We start from the raw sequence: 15,523 nt of genomic DNA, 5'->3' as shown, positions 1-15,523 counted from the left end.
AAAAAAAAAGATAAATGGAGGTGTTTAGTGATAGTGCTGGTTTTTAAATTTGTAATATATAAAAATTATTTTATTATACATTTAAGTGTAATTTAAATTCTCATTCCAAATATATGTATAGTTTTTATATATTTTTTAATTGATTTTGTTCATAATAAATTAAATTGTTATTTTAACATTAAATTATTTTAGTTATATTACATATTTCTTGGAAAAGTTTGTGCTCGAACAGTGGACTGATGTCGACTCTATTTGGTGCGTGTGTTTGGCCGATAATTAGTGGATAATGGTAGATGATGATGATGTTTTTAGTTCGAGCTTGCGCGACGCTCAGATCAGAAGATGCGTTAAAATTGTTGTTATAGGTGTAGTGAAGATTTTATTTGTTTAAAATTGTTGTTATAGGTGTAGTGAAGATTTTATTTGTTTTTCCTTTGTTTTTTAAACAGTAGAATAAGAAATTTGTTTTGTAGAGTATTGTTGGATTATATATTTTTATTTTTTAATTTATTGTATGATATTTATCGGAAAGATTGTGTAGATTCTGGATATATTTTTTATTATAAATTTAAAATAAATGCATAGTACTATCCAAAGGTAAATGCAGATATTTTACTAATTTTAAAAATAATTATGTAAACACATATATATGTTTAAAAAAAAAGCTATGTATATATATTTTTTCTTTTGTTTTTATATATGAATTTTAATAATGATAGATTTAGGTTTTAAATTTATTCTAGAATTACAAAGTATATATTGATAAATAATTTTTATTTGTAATTACGTTTATAAAGAAGATATAAAAATAATTATATTAAATTTTTAAAATGTAATTTATTTTGTATTCAAAATTATTTTAATTAATATTATTATATTATAATCTTATATTCAATAAAAGTAAATTGCTACAAAATTAAATATTTACTTTATAGACGAAGATACTATAATTCATTGACATTATTTTATATTTTTTTATATTGATTAAAAATATATATAATATATAAAAAAATTACTATTAAATAAAAAATATATAATTATAATTTTTTTTGTTGATTTCCGACGCATGGGTATTCCGCTCGTATAAATATATAACAGCTCCATGTGGTGTTGATTGTCTTGTACCTAAGCCTAACAAGCAATGGAAAGGGTATGTTTCTTTGATGGGTTTAAAAAAAAAAAAAAAAAAAAAAAAAAAAAAAAAAATTGGTTTGAGTTTTGTATTAAAATAATATACCATAGAATGTTTTGTCTCTTGATGGACTATCATAAATATATATATGTTATAAAGTTAGGAAAAGCCATAATCTCATAGCCAACACACAATTTATAGCTCCATTTAGATAGGGGTGTTAACAGAGCCTTTTAGAATTTGAAAAAATATAAAATTAATATTTGATTTGATATTTTATAAAAATAAATATTTAAAATAATATTTTTTAAAAAATAAATAGTGTCAAATAAACATCAGATCCTTAACATTAAAATTGCCCAACATCACCCAACCCCACTTAATACATGTGTATATTATATTATTATAATATATAAATGGAAGTTTTGTACCTTTGCCACTTGAATTGACAATGTTACCCTTCAACCTATAAAAAAATAACATATAAATTGAAGTTTTGCCGTGATCGCCTCGTCGCCGTTCATCCATCCTTTAACTTTTCACCTTATATAAAATTTTTTATTTTATAATTTAATTACGTTATAAAATTTAAAAATATTATAACTAATTATTAATTATAAAATACGTCCCACCATAATTGACACTATTTTCATTTTTGTCTGTTCCGTAATAATTGACACATTTCTATTTTTGGTAAAAATTATTAAATAAAAAATATATTTAACAAATATAAATCAACTTAATTAATTACATAACATATAATATCATAAATGACGTATGACCCACTCAAAACCCCTTTATTTCTATTTTTCTTTAAAAAATAAATATTTTTATCTATATTTAAAACTACACATCTTTTATAAAATTGATTTATGTTAATTATAAATAGAAAAATATTTTTGTATTTACGTATATTATAGAAAATTTTATTCTTTACAAAATGATATTTATATTACATATATTTTTTAATTGCTATATAGTTTTTAAATATTTAAACATATATTTTGATTTTTTTAATCATATATATTAAATTTACTTTAAAACTATAAATATTATTAATTATATAAAAAATAATATCATAACTAATTATTATTAACTAATTAAAAATCCTTATCTTAAATAACATGTCCATAATCAAAGGATTCAATTTCGATGGGACGGACGGAGTATAATTTTTGTATAATTAAATATAGATAAAGTAATACTCTCGCCGTTCAGCTAGAAAGTATACATATTTCTATTTTTGGACGTCCAATTACAAAATAAATATTTTATTAAATACTTCACTTTTTTCCACAAATATCCTTACTTTACATCACATCATTACTTTTACACAAAAAAATAAGGGCAAAAATGTCATTTTACTACTTTTAACTACCCACTATAATTAAAATACTACTATTATTTCTTAAACACAGCGCCAAAAGTAAATGTTTACTTTGCGTGTGGACGGAGGAAGTATATAATATTAGAAATATAATAGTAATTTTATAAATTAAAAACATAAACATATTTCATTTCCTTCAAAATTCCCCCAATTTTGACAGAAACAAGATAAAGTTCATTTTAATGAGCTTTGGTTGCGGATATGGATTCGTCAGCGTCCACTTTACTCGAACCTTTGTCGAAGTTCTGGCTTTTGGTTCACGCTCACAATCTGTTCGACAAAATGATTCTTCATCTAAGTTTTTCCTTTCAACCCCATTTTTCACCCCACTGTCCACTTGTAACGGGTGGGATGGTTCCTCATCGATCACCTTCCCGTCGGTCTAGCAATTCTTAGACTCCTTCGAGAACTCGCTAGTGCAGTCTCGTACACATCTCTAATGTACACTAAAGTAAGAACACTATAAATGCACCCGGCAAAATAGAATGTTTTATTAACTCTCAAAACTGAAATGAAGTACTATTTCTTATTTATAGCATGGCGTAGCCTTCACAATATATAAGACAGTAGTCGCCAAGAATCAGCTATTGCTTTCAGATCATTGGCGAAATTTCTCACCTCCAAGATTGGCCCATCCATCGCCTTCTCCCCCAAGGGAAACTTCAAGCCTTTATGTAGATTTCCGTTTCAATATTTTTTGTAGAATTTACTTACGGTTATTGCTTTTGGGAATGAACGATCGATTAGGCAGATGTGAGGAATAAGATAATCTAGAAGTGCAACGGATTGGCGATAGCTCAAATTTGGAATAATGGTTTTACTTTATTCTCAAATTTGATTACGCTAGCACTGGAGTGTGCTGTTGCTATTTTATTTTTAAATTCGATTACATTCAGGCCGGAGTTCAGATGGTATGCTTGTGATTTTAAACCATTTTTCAGAGTTTGAAGCATTTCGTTTTGCATTTTCATTGAACGTGTAATTTTGCACTTCATAACCTCACTAAGTATTACATTAAGAGCACACCATGTAATACTTACAAAATATATATATATATTCCTATGCAGATTTTCTTTAGAACTATGTTTACATGTTAGTCAAAATTGATTTTTAAAGTATATTTTTATAAATAGTAATTTGTACTATGAAGGTGAACCATAGAAGGATGCGAGAAGATGAAGCGGGAGTATTTTCATCAGCTTATTAATGCTGTTTCTATTGCCATAGCAGTCAACATGGGAGTCTTCTATAGATATATAAAGATAGTTCATGCGGCTGCTAACTTATTTCAGTAATACTTAAATTCATATGCTGAACCTTTTTAACGATTACCTTTGACGGTGCAGCCATAAAACTTTTCTTTTGGATGCTGTTGGAAACTTCAAAGTTTCCGATTTCTGATTAAGCGTTTTGTCCAAATAAGTCAGGTTATATATATATTTATATATCCAAATCTAAAAATTAGTTGAGTTTTGTTTCACATATATTATGTCCCAAAAAGTTTCTTGGGTTGAATTTTATATTTTTGCCTAAGCAAACACACATATTTGTTATCGAACATTTACAATTTGTTTCATTTTTTCCTATGTATACACACATTTAGGGGAAATGACTTTTTTACCCTCAATACAATATCATACATCATAATGCAATAATATGCGAGTAATGGTGATTTTTCATCCATTGCATATATTGGTTATATTGCTTAATATTGAGAACAATACTAATTGCTAACATTGTTCTAAAGTTATGTTTTTCAATATTTGAATTCACTTTCTAATGTTTCTCATATTGGTTACATCTCTTAAAATCTCAAGTTAAGGTTCTAGCTTTTCAAGTTCCAATCAAAGCGTATAGATTCCTATAGGAACAAGGCTACCTACCGCTTTTAACCTCGAAAGGGACACTAATCATTTACGAGTGAGGATGACACCAACAGAAAAAAGCGATTCAAGAAAGAACTGATACCTTGACTTTATGAATAATACTTCTTTTAAGGTTGTATGTGTTTGTTAGTAATTTAGATTTACTATGGTATTTTAACTGAGAAATGATTTTAAGTGGTTAGGTAAAATTGGTCTTATGCATTTTTGCCTTTTTTTACTTACATGGTTAGTAACTAATTAATTTAAACCATAATATTTTTTTATTACATGTAGTTGGTTTACATAGAATATATTATGACTTTACTGATGCTTGTAGATGTTTCATTACTTACATTTGTGTTTGTCTGGGAGGTTTGAATTTCGAGTTGGAATTTGAATAGTAAAAATTTTGAATTTTAATAGTTGTATGACGTGATATAAATAGGTGTTGATTTGATGTTTTAAATGTAAAATTAATTTTTAGTATACTATAAAAAATAAAAAATAGGTGTTTAATTTGATATTTTTTTTTTTGGAAATGGGATGAACAGTGGATTTAAAATCCAATCCCCCAAACAAACGCACCTTAAAGAAGATTGGTAATAATCATATAACATATCTTTTTTTTGTGGAATTTACTAAAAGATCATTTCGTTGTCATCCGCATGTTTTAAATTTTTTGGAATAGAAGATGTCTGTCTTCCTATTTTACTTAGGGTGCGTTTAGCAATTAGCAGATAGATTTTAGCTGCTTATTCAATTAGCTCTTAGCAGTTAGTTGATTCAATTAGCTGGTTTGACTAGCTGATTCAATTAGTGGTTTGTATTAAAGTGTTTGATAAAATAACTGTTTGACATTAGCTGTTCATATATAAAATGACTATTAAGGACATTGATATGTTATTTTTTAAAATATTTAATTTTGTTCATTTTGGTTTAAAATTTACGAAAATTTTTGTTATTAATTATTGAAAATTATAAATATATTATAAAATATTTATTTTTATTTTTGTTATTTAGATTTGAGAAAATTATTTTTACTAAAAAATAATAATTTTTTATTGAAATTATGTAAAATATAAAATAATAAATCTTTCATATATATATATTTTATTATGTTAAATTATTGTTTTAATATATATAAATAAATTAATAACCTTTATTTTTTTAATTTAATTTAGTTTTAAAAATTTATATATTTTACAAATAAAATAATTTATGTGTAATAATTAATAATAGTAATTATTTTAAATTTACAAAAATAAAGATATAATTTAATATTAAATATATTAAAAATAATTAATAAATACAACTATAAATATATATTTATATGTATAAAAAAATTAATTAAGTTTTAAAGGTAAATAAGGAATAACCAAAATTAAAATGAAAAATTCTTTCAAAAAGCTGGGTGAATGAGTTTTTCACCCACGAGCTTTTTGGATCCAAAAAGCTCTTTAAAAAAGTTAAATTACCAAACACCTAAATTAGCTTTTTAACTGATCAAACAGCTAAAAGCTGTTAATAAGCTAAAAGCTCTAGCTGAAATCATTTTTTGGAAATGGGCGTCTATGGTTTAGGCTTAGCTTTCTTTACTTTCAATTTCACTTCCAGCCACTGGCATTCCTGATCTCTCCAAGTACAGTAAGCGACCTAAAATTTGCATCACGTTTTAAGTTAAATGTTGAGGTTGTTTTACTTTGATTTTGTTACAATCATATCGAACTTGTTTACTTGTTTTACATGTGTATGTATATATTTTATACGAAATTATTTTTATTGTACACACCGGCGCGGCATCGCGCGCGCCGGGTTCTAGTATATATATATGTAGATTATATATATTTATATATTGTATATATCACTTTGAATGCCTAATTCATATATGTAGGAATTCGCAGTCGCTATCCGAAAGTGCACACTAGGTAAACCCTCGGCCGAATCTAACATCCTGCAAACCTGGTGGTGTAGGGGTTGGACTTGTGACCGTGAGGTCATGGGTTCAAACCCCCGACGCTTCAGGTCACCTGCCACACATGATTCGCCTAGTGTGACTTTCATGCGCACTTTTGGGTAGCGATTGCGGGTTCTCACATCATCCAAAAAAAAAAAAAAATTGCAATAGCACATTTTTACTTAATACTTAATAAGAACATATATTGTATGTTCGTCTTTGAAACATATATTATATATTTTTTATAGGAATATATTACATACTATAAATCTTATATTGTATTTGTATAGAATGAGGCGTAAATTCAACATCATATTGGTACCTTTTTTTTTCCTACGAAATAAAAATACAATTTAAAATAAAATAAGAATTTGAAATAATGTTTTTTTTTTAATAAAAATAATAATGAAAAAATAAATCCAAACAATTATTGGTGCCATACTACTGCTAGCACTTCATCAATAGAGATGAATGAGCATTAGTCAATCTATTTGTATGGGATAGACGGAAAAATCCGCCTTCGATATGTGTGAATTATTTGACCCTTGTAATAAATAAATATAAATAACAATAATAATAATATATAAGTGTGCTGTAGGAATAAGACATGGGCATGTGATCTGGCGGAAACATCGTTCACTTTAATTAGGGCATCTCTCGACTTCCTCAAAACAATAATATTTATAATAATTAAATGACGTGATAGTGTGTTAGATAGTGTTCGATCATTGTTTCAAATTCAGATGCCTTTCAGATTTAAATGTTACATACAGTTCTACTAGGGCGTGATTGAGGGATTGGATTGAATTTATATTATTTATTTAATTTTTTTTAAAAAATATTAAATCAAATACTTATTTTTCATTTTTTATATTATACTAAAAATTAATTTTACATTCAAAACATCGCATCAACACCTATTTATATCACATTATATAACTATTAAGATTTTTACTATTCAAATCCCAACTCGAAATCCAAACCTCAAACAAACACACCCTTAGTGTAACTTGTCGGATCTAGTTTACGGAATAGTAAGTTGGATCGGAGTTTATCATGTTCTAAAAGAATAAATAAATAATAATAATAATAATTAAGTATAAAATATAGAACTTCATTAATTATGGATAGTTTTGTAAATTCAGGTCATTTTAAAGCCGGGGCAGAAGTATCTGGGCAGGGCAGGGCAGTCACCACAAAACGCATAAAACCACCGACTCGCCACGTAGCCACGTGGGCCCTACGTACAGCTCAAGCGCACAAGCACAGGCATAAACCCAAAACGGCCCATGACCACATTAACAAACACAGGCGCGTTATGCACACCGCCCCTAAAACTTTTAACTTACGCTCTTCTTCCATCTCCACTGAAGCTGCAGAGTTGAGCAGAGCGGAGCTGAGCACAGTCGGAAACTGCCATGTCTCCGCCGTTGATTTTGCTTCTGACGCTCCTCATACTCCCCGCCGCCCACGCCCAGCGCCGCCCGCTCCTCACCACAGGCTACTACCGCAGATCCTGCCCCCGATTCGAGCAGATCGTGCAGGACACCACCACCAACAAGCAGATCTCATCGCCGACGACCGCCGCCGCCGCTCTCCGCCTCTTCTTCCACGATTGCTTCGTCCTAGGCTGCGACGCGTCGGTACTCATCTCCTCAACGCGATTCAGCAAAGCCGAACGCGACGCCGAAATTAACCTCTCTCTCCCCGGCGACGGCTTCGACGTCGTCGTGCGCGCAAAAACCGCTCTCGAACTCACCTGCCCCGGCGTGGTCTCCTGCGCCGACATCCTCGCCGTCGCGACGCGCAATCTGGTGGTGATGATGGGCGGACCGTTCTACACCGTCCGATTAGGTCGCAAGGACTCGCTCACCTCCCGAGCTTCCGATGTCGAAGGCAACATCCCGAGGCCAGCAATGTCGATGGATCAGATGGTTCGGATATTCCAAACCAAAGGATTCTCCGTACAGGAAATGGTTGCTCTCTCCGGCGCTCACACCATCGGATTCTCGCACTGCAAGGAGTTCAGCTCCATCCTCTACAACTACAGCCGCACATCGCAGTCCGATCCGGCGTATTATAGCGAATTCGCCAAGTCCCTGCGGAGTGCGTGCGCAGATTACCGGAGGAATCCGACGCTATCGGTGTTCAACGACGTTATCACTCCCAACAAATTCGACAACATGTACTACAGCAATGTGCAGAAAGGATTGGGCCTGCTGTCGTCGGATCACGCGTTGAGCATGGATTGGAGAACCAGAAGGTATGTGGATTTGTATTCCAGAAATCAGACTGCATTTTTTGAGGCATTTGCGAGAGCCATGGAGAAGCTCAGTGCGTACGGCGTCAAGACCGGAAGAAGGGGCGAGGTTCGGCGCAGGTGCGACGCCTTTAATAATTGAGATTAATTTCATTTTTAATTAATTAATTAATTATTTGATACATTATATGTGGATTGTATATTGGTGAATGGTCGAAGATGGTGGTGGTATTGAGGCGTTACTTTTCTATCTATTTATTTTTCATGTGATTATGGTAATTGACATCAACATCGACATTTATTTGTAGGTCCGGTCCCTTAATTAATTAATAATTTGTTTATACTGTCTGCAACAGTTGCACCCTTTTGTGTGTAAAATTTAATGTCCTTGTTAGGTTTTGTTAGAAAGCATTGAAAGAAAGAACTTCAATAATACATACATACATACATACAGCTACAGCTGCTGCTTGTGCTGCCAATTTCAATGCCACTAATTGGAATCCTATGCCTCTCTCAATTAGAATGAAAGATGATTTGATGGGATTTTTTTATTTTTATTTTTATTAAAAAATAATAAAAGTTTGATGGGATATAATATCAAGAATTTAAAGCCTAAATGTAATTAAAAACATTTAAAAGCAAATAAAATGACAAAAACGCCTTAAAGTTGATCGTGTTTGTTGTGTTTTTATTCTAATTTGTCAAACAACAATACCGGAGCTAAGTGCCCAAAACAAAGAAAACTAAGATTGAAAGCAAAAAATCACTTTCCTGTTTGTGTGTTTGTTTGGCCGAGATCCAATTCCAAAATTAGGACATCACTTCAATCGACAATGTCAACACAGTGGCAGCCGGCAGTTCTTCCTCCTCCGGCAGCAGCGATGTCCTCCTCCAGCAAAGAGCAGCTCGATAGCTCTTCTGGAAACCTCCTCCGGCGATTCCCAAAACAATTCAATAAGTACGATTGGGGAAATTATTTTGACGGTTCAATCTACAACCTAATGAATCACTTAGGGATTAATTCAGCCGCCTTCAAACAAAACCCCAAACCTACGGACTCAATCTAGAGTCCTGACCGATTTCGCCAAGAACTCACAAAGAATATGAAAAGGAACAACTTACCGGAATGAATCGAACTAGAATGATTGCGAAGAAAAAAAATCCTTAAAACTCACCGAGAATAATCGCGAAGATGAAAAACCAGAGAGTGAGAAGAGGAAAAGGGGATATAAGAGCGCCGGATCGGATCATGACTTTAGAATCGGGCCGGATTAAAAAGTTTGGATTGCGGGTCGAGTTCTCCAACCTATTAAATCAAAATCATGCATAATGTCTCATAGATGAACTCTATTATTGTGTTTGATTGTGAATTTTAGTTTTTGAGTTTGAATTTTTTAATAGTAAAAAATTGAATTTGAATAGTTATTTCATATAATATAAATAAAGGTTGATATGATATTTTGAATATAAAATAAATTTGTAATATAATATATAAAAAATAATAATGATTTGATTTAATATTTTTGAAAGAAAAAAAAAATTTCAATAGGAAAAACATAAGATTCATAACAGAACACAACAACCTGAATATACAAGAAGTCTTTTGGTGGGAGGCCATCCAAGTTAGATTCATTGTTGTTTGCTCTTAGGCCTTCTTCTAGGTAACGCTAATTATGGCGTTGCAGCTTCATATTTGGAAATATGCTTCTCCAACGTAACTTTATTCTCATTCCTATTTTTGGTGTTGCACTGTAGCAATATCATTTATGGTGTTTTTTAATTTTTACAAATTGTAAATTGGTCTCTATAAAGACCAATCCGTTATTTTTTATATTTTAATTATATATATTTATATTTTTTTAATATAAAAAGTTATTTAAAATAATATACTATAAAATAAAATATTTAGAGAATATTCTTTTTGGAGTTATAGAATCGTGGATTAGAGTTAAATTACTGTAACAATTATATTATAATTATAACTGTATAAATGAAATTGTCCGATCGAGATAGGCTTAACCATAAAACATTCCGAAACAACAATTTCAAGTTAACATATCAACTGTGGTGTGACAATTACAGTGATAGTGATGTAATAATGAAATTGCAGTTTTCAAATTAAACACCATCCTCCTCCAAACCAAGCAACTCTACCCAATTCACTTCTTCTTCATCCTTTTCATCAAATTCTACTTTTTCTCTCAATGCCTCCAGAATTCTTCCGGCGACCTTGCTCCCTGTTTTCTCCAGCTTCATCAGAACCTCCTCTGCCGCCGCCTCTTTCGCCAGCGCCTTAAACCTCAATCCGCCGCGGCTCAGCCAGTAAACCGCCGCCAAACACCTATCTCGCCCCGCCGGCGACTCCAGCTTTCCGTCACTCAGTAAGGCGACGAAGCACTTCACGGCGCCGCCTTCGAGCATCGCCGTCCTTCCTTCTGCATTGGCAGCCAAATTCCGTAAGATTAGCATTGCGCGGCTCAACATATGACCGGATTTCACCATGTTTAACAGATTCCGAACTGCTCCGAGCTTAATCAATTTCGCCTGGTTGATCTGCACCGAAGAGAGATGGTATAGAGCCAGAGCGGCGTCGTTTCGAGTGCGTACGGACTCGGAACGGAGTGAGTGGAGGAGCGGTTGCAGAGCGCCTAGCACGCCGATTGCGGTTTTGTTCTCGTCGGCGAGGGATAGACTGAAGAGCGCGCCGGCGGCGTGGTCCTTTGATTCGAGGAATTCGCCGTGGAGAACGTCGATCAGCGGTGGAATGATTCCGGATCGGACGATTTTCACCTTGTTTTGTTTCTCCAAGGAGAGGTTCACCACCGCCGCGGCGGCGTTCGCCTGAAGAGACGGATGATTCGAAGCGATTAGCGATTTCAGCGACGAGAGCAGCCGCGGCGTGCAGAGACGGAGGCGCGTCTCCTCCCGAGTTCGTGTCAGTCGCCGGAGTGTATTCAGCGCCTCCTCTTGCTCGTGAATTTGGGGATTTTCCAATTTCACGACGATTTCTTCCTCTTCTGATAAATTAGGGCTGGAAATTTCTGTTTCACACGACGAACAGGAGGAATAACACGAAGGTCGAATCGTTGGTGGCGTACAGGAACTCCGATCAGCCGGAGGCTTCACAGTTCGTTCTAACTCGGTCGCCGGAAATCGGTGAATCAGATTCCGCACAATTTTTTCAGCTGAGTGAAATTCGATCGATTTCGGAGGCTCAACGTGCTGGAGACGACACCAGTTGAGAATTGCAGACTTGAGAGCGATGTTGGGGATGACGGCGGAGAAATCCGCTGCGGCGCCGGCGGGGAGAATGGGGACGAAGGAGAGGGAAACGCAGGCAAGGACGCAATTGCGTTCGAAAGTGTGGCCAGAGGCGACAATAACAGGATCCGCCATGATTGTACCTGACAGTGGGCACAGAAATTCCGCCGGAATTGGAGACGACGGCGGCGGCGGTGATGACTTGTGGAAGAGAATCTTCCATCTGTGCTTCTTCACCATTGACAATCTTCCTCTGCAGAAGAAAAAAGAGATCACATGTAGAGGATGAAGAACACTGATCAAAGGATACGGATGCAACAGAATTTAAGGTACGTATTTGGTGCAAGAATTGGTCATAGTTCTTCGGAAAGCTAATAGGAAGTTGGTAAGAAATATGGGCCAAAAAGGGTCTCTGCATATGCATGAAATCAGGCAATATATATATATATATATATGATCACATTTTATAATGATTGTGTTTCTTCAACTTAGTTGCTAAGTTTCTGTGTGCTAAGCTGGATGTCACTCCTCATAATTATTAGCTACAAATTAGTCGTGATTAAGTCAAAATCCCAATTGACATTTGGATTGTTTGGTTTTGTTGATGATGATAATAATCACTACCACTAAAAGAGGATTATTCCTCCATGCACGCACCTTTAGTCTTTACAAACGAGCAGGTTCATAGTTTATCAAATAATAGGTTGTTGCTGCAATAAATAATGCCTTCATTGTCGTGATGTCTTGTGCATGTCACGTGGATCGTATGTATATAGAGAAATTAGGTCTATGGTATAAAATGGAATTGTAATAATAAAATGAAAAAAAGTAGAAAACAAGAATTTGTTCATTCAATTAAATTTTATTTTATTTTTTTATATGATTATCAATATATGTAAAGTTTATAGTAGATTTTATTTTTTAACAAAAATTAATAATTTAAGATAAAGTATTATTTATTTTATATTACTATCACAAAAGAAATTTAAATTAAAATATTAAACAAACAGAATTGATTAAAAGGAGATGATGGATTGGATTGGATTGGATGAGAGAAATGTAGAAAAATACTATTAGGTCATTTCCAACGGGCAATGGGGTTGAAATTTTGATGACTGCGGCCCCATAAATTGGGTTTTCACTCTCCAACCTGCACACCAATTTTGATATAAAAAATGATGATTGCTATAGTGCAAACGATTCTATTTTATTGGATTGGTGTGTGTATATATATATTTAAAATTTTTGTATAATAATTCTTTTTATTTATTTTTTAAAGAAAATATTAATTATAAATATAAAAAATTATTTAAAATAATATATAAAATAAAATATTTAAATAATACTTTTTAAAAGTAAAAATAACATGCAAACTATATTTTTTAAGTTAAACTGCATAAATAAAATTGGTCGGTTGGAGATAATTATGTATTTAGTTGGTCCAAAAAATTAATTTGAATAAAATCAAATTAATATTAAATCGAATCGAAATTAACAACAAATCAATTTGATGTGTGGAAGTAGACTCGTCATCGTGAGGTCATAAGTTTAAACTTCCACGGTTGTGTTTGTTTGGGGGTTTTGAATAGTAAAAATTTTGAATTTGAATAGTTTTATGATGTCATATAAATAAGTATTGATGTGATATTTTGAATGTAAAATTGATTTTTAGTATAATATAAAAACTAAAAAATAAGTATTTAATTTAATGTTTCAGGAGAAAATTGGATGAACAGTGGATTTAGGGACAAATCCCCCAAACAAACACACCCCACGTGTCCACCTGCCACATGATTCGTCTTATCAATGGACTCTTAACGTATACGAAAAAGTGCAGTTCGTTCGAGAAATTCCTACATCTCTCTCGTACCTCTCTATCGATCTATGTTTGAATTTTTTAAAACTCTATAGACATATAAAAGAGAAATGCTATCCTCACTCGAACCAGAATCAAGACAGAACTTTTACTTGTTCAAATAACAATTAAGGTGAAGCAGGGTCAGGAACAATGAATTTCGAGTCTACTTTGCAGGGTATTATATTCAATCGAAGGTTTACCTATGCACACTTTCGAGTGAGGGCGGCAAGTTTTCAAGTCAAAAAAAATAAAAAAATAAAAAATAAAAAAGCGCCTTAAATTATGCAAAGAAATTGTGAACTGGGAATGGAATTGCAAGAAGGGAAAACATTAATCCATCCTTGCTTTGCGATAGATTCGGCTGAGACACAACTCAGCATCTTCGATTGCACAGCCCGGACTTCTTGTTAATTCAACACCGACGACGACTTCACCGGCGGACCAACGACGGACGACGTAGGCAGCGGTTGGCGGCTTCTTCCCCGGACAGTGCCTGCTCAACTCCGAACAGCACCAGCGGCAGCAGCTCTCGCCGGACTTCCTCCAACTTATTATATGTAGATTTCAAACGACAAATTATTATTTTTTTTGATTTTTCACGCGTACGAAGGTAATTGGTATTTTATAAAAAATATTTAATATAATAAAGTAATATAATATTTATGTTACTTTCAAAAAATAATATAAAAAAAATAAAAAAATATATAGATATTTTGGTATTTATTTAAGAGTTACTTTTCCAAAAAATAAAAAATAAATTTTTTTGATTTTTAACATACTTAAATAGTAAATAAGACATTTACTGGTGGACGGAGGAAGTATTAAAAAACACTCCATCGGTCCTATCTATGCTGCAATATTTTTTATTTTGATTTGTTACATATATCTTTGTAATATTTTCAAAATAAAAAACAATTAATTAAATTTTATTTTATCACATCGTTCAAAATATATATATTCATTTAGGCAGAGAAGAATGGGTACAAAGAATGGATTCCGAATCTCACCAGAATATCTCTCAATCTTACCCGAAGGTGCTCCAAAGGTTATTTTCTCTTCACTCTTCTTTCCGCTGTTTTTTCTCATTTTCTATATTCGTTTTACACTCACATAAACAATTTCACCTAAAAACTCCAAACTCCAAACTCCTCTCTATATCTATCTCTAAGACTTCTCTAAAACTAATATAACAAATTAATTGGCTAAGGATTGTTATATAATAAAAATAATAATATATTAAATAGGTAAGTATATAAATATATATACGTCTATATGTATATGTATTATGCAATAATATTAGTATATGTATGTGTAAGTATATATAAGAGAGGAGAAAGAGATTTTTTAGAGAATAAAGTGGATGATTTTTTATTCATACAAGCCATACATATATATATATAGGTAAAGGGAGAAGTGATTGTGAGGCTAAGAGATTAACCAAGAAGACAGCCACAAATTATCAACGTCATTGCATTGTGTACAGTTCGTATACAACAAGGATATAATATATGGGTTTGGGTTTAAAATTTTGGGCTGAATGGTGGGCTAAGCTAAGAAGTGAGATAATTTATTACTCTATCCGTCCCCTCTATATTTTAAGGGTCACATTTATCTTTTGTGTTATTATACTTAACATTAAAAATATTTTTATATTTGTATAATTTTTTGTACAAATATTCTATAATTAGTATTAGAAGACATTAATAGAAATAAATTTTTTAATTTTTTCTTAATTTGTATTACGTTTTGATATCATAATTAATATTCAAATATCAACACACAAAAAGTAAATGAGACCCTTAGAGA

At 32.3% G+C, this 15,523-nt stretch overlaps 2 protein-coding genes across 2 annotated transcripts; one reads left to right on the top strand and one right to left on the bottom strand.

The window, feature by feature from the left end:
* The first annotated feature begins 7,650 nt into the window (after positions 1–7,650).
* LOC127258386 (peroxidase 31) lies at positions 7,651–8,868 on the top strand. Its single transcript, XM_051285203.1, has one exon. It carries the CDS (start codon positions 7,757–7,759, stop codon positions 8,738–8,740), a length of 984 nt encoding a protein of 327 aa, XP_051141160.1. The 5' UTR covers positions 7,651–7,756; the 3' UTR covers positions 8,741–8,868.
* A 1,702-nt stretch (positions 8,869–10,570) lies between these two features.
* Positions 10,571–12,287, bottom strand: LOC127258635 (U-box domain-containing protein 40-like). Its single transcript, XM_051285569.1, has one exon. It carries the CDS (start codon positions 12,097–12,099, stop codon positions 10,717–10,719), a length of 1,383 nt encoding a protein of 460 aa, XP_051141526.1. The 5' UTR covers positions 12,100–12,287; the 3' UTR covers positions 10,571–10,716.
* Between the last annotated feature and the right edge of the window lie 3,236 nt (positions 12,288–15,523).

This window comes from Andrographis paniculata, unplaced genomic scaffold (genome assembly GCF_009805555.1).
Source record: "Andrographis paniculata isolate CXL003 unplaced genomic scaffold, ASM980555v1 Contig59END, whole genome shotgun sequence".
Taxonomy (NCBI): Eukaryota; Viridiplantae; Streptophyta; class Magnoliopsida; order Lamiales; family Acanthaceae; genus Andrographis; species Andrographis paniculata.
Note: the sequence above shows the minus strand (reverse complement) of the source record. Positions and strands in the feature narration are given on the sequence as shown.

Coding starts and splice junctions, on each gene's coding strand:
- LOC127258386 (XM_051285203.1), top strand. CDS start 7,757: ATGTCTCCGCCGTTGATTTTGCTTCTGACGCTCCTCATACTCCCCGCC.
- LOC127258635 (XM_051285569.1), bottom strand. CDS start 12,099: ATGGTGAAGAAGCACAGATGGAAGATTCTCTTCCACAAGTCATCACCG.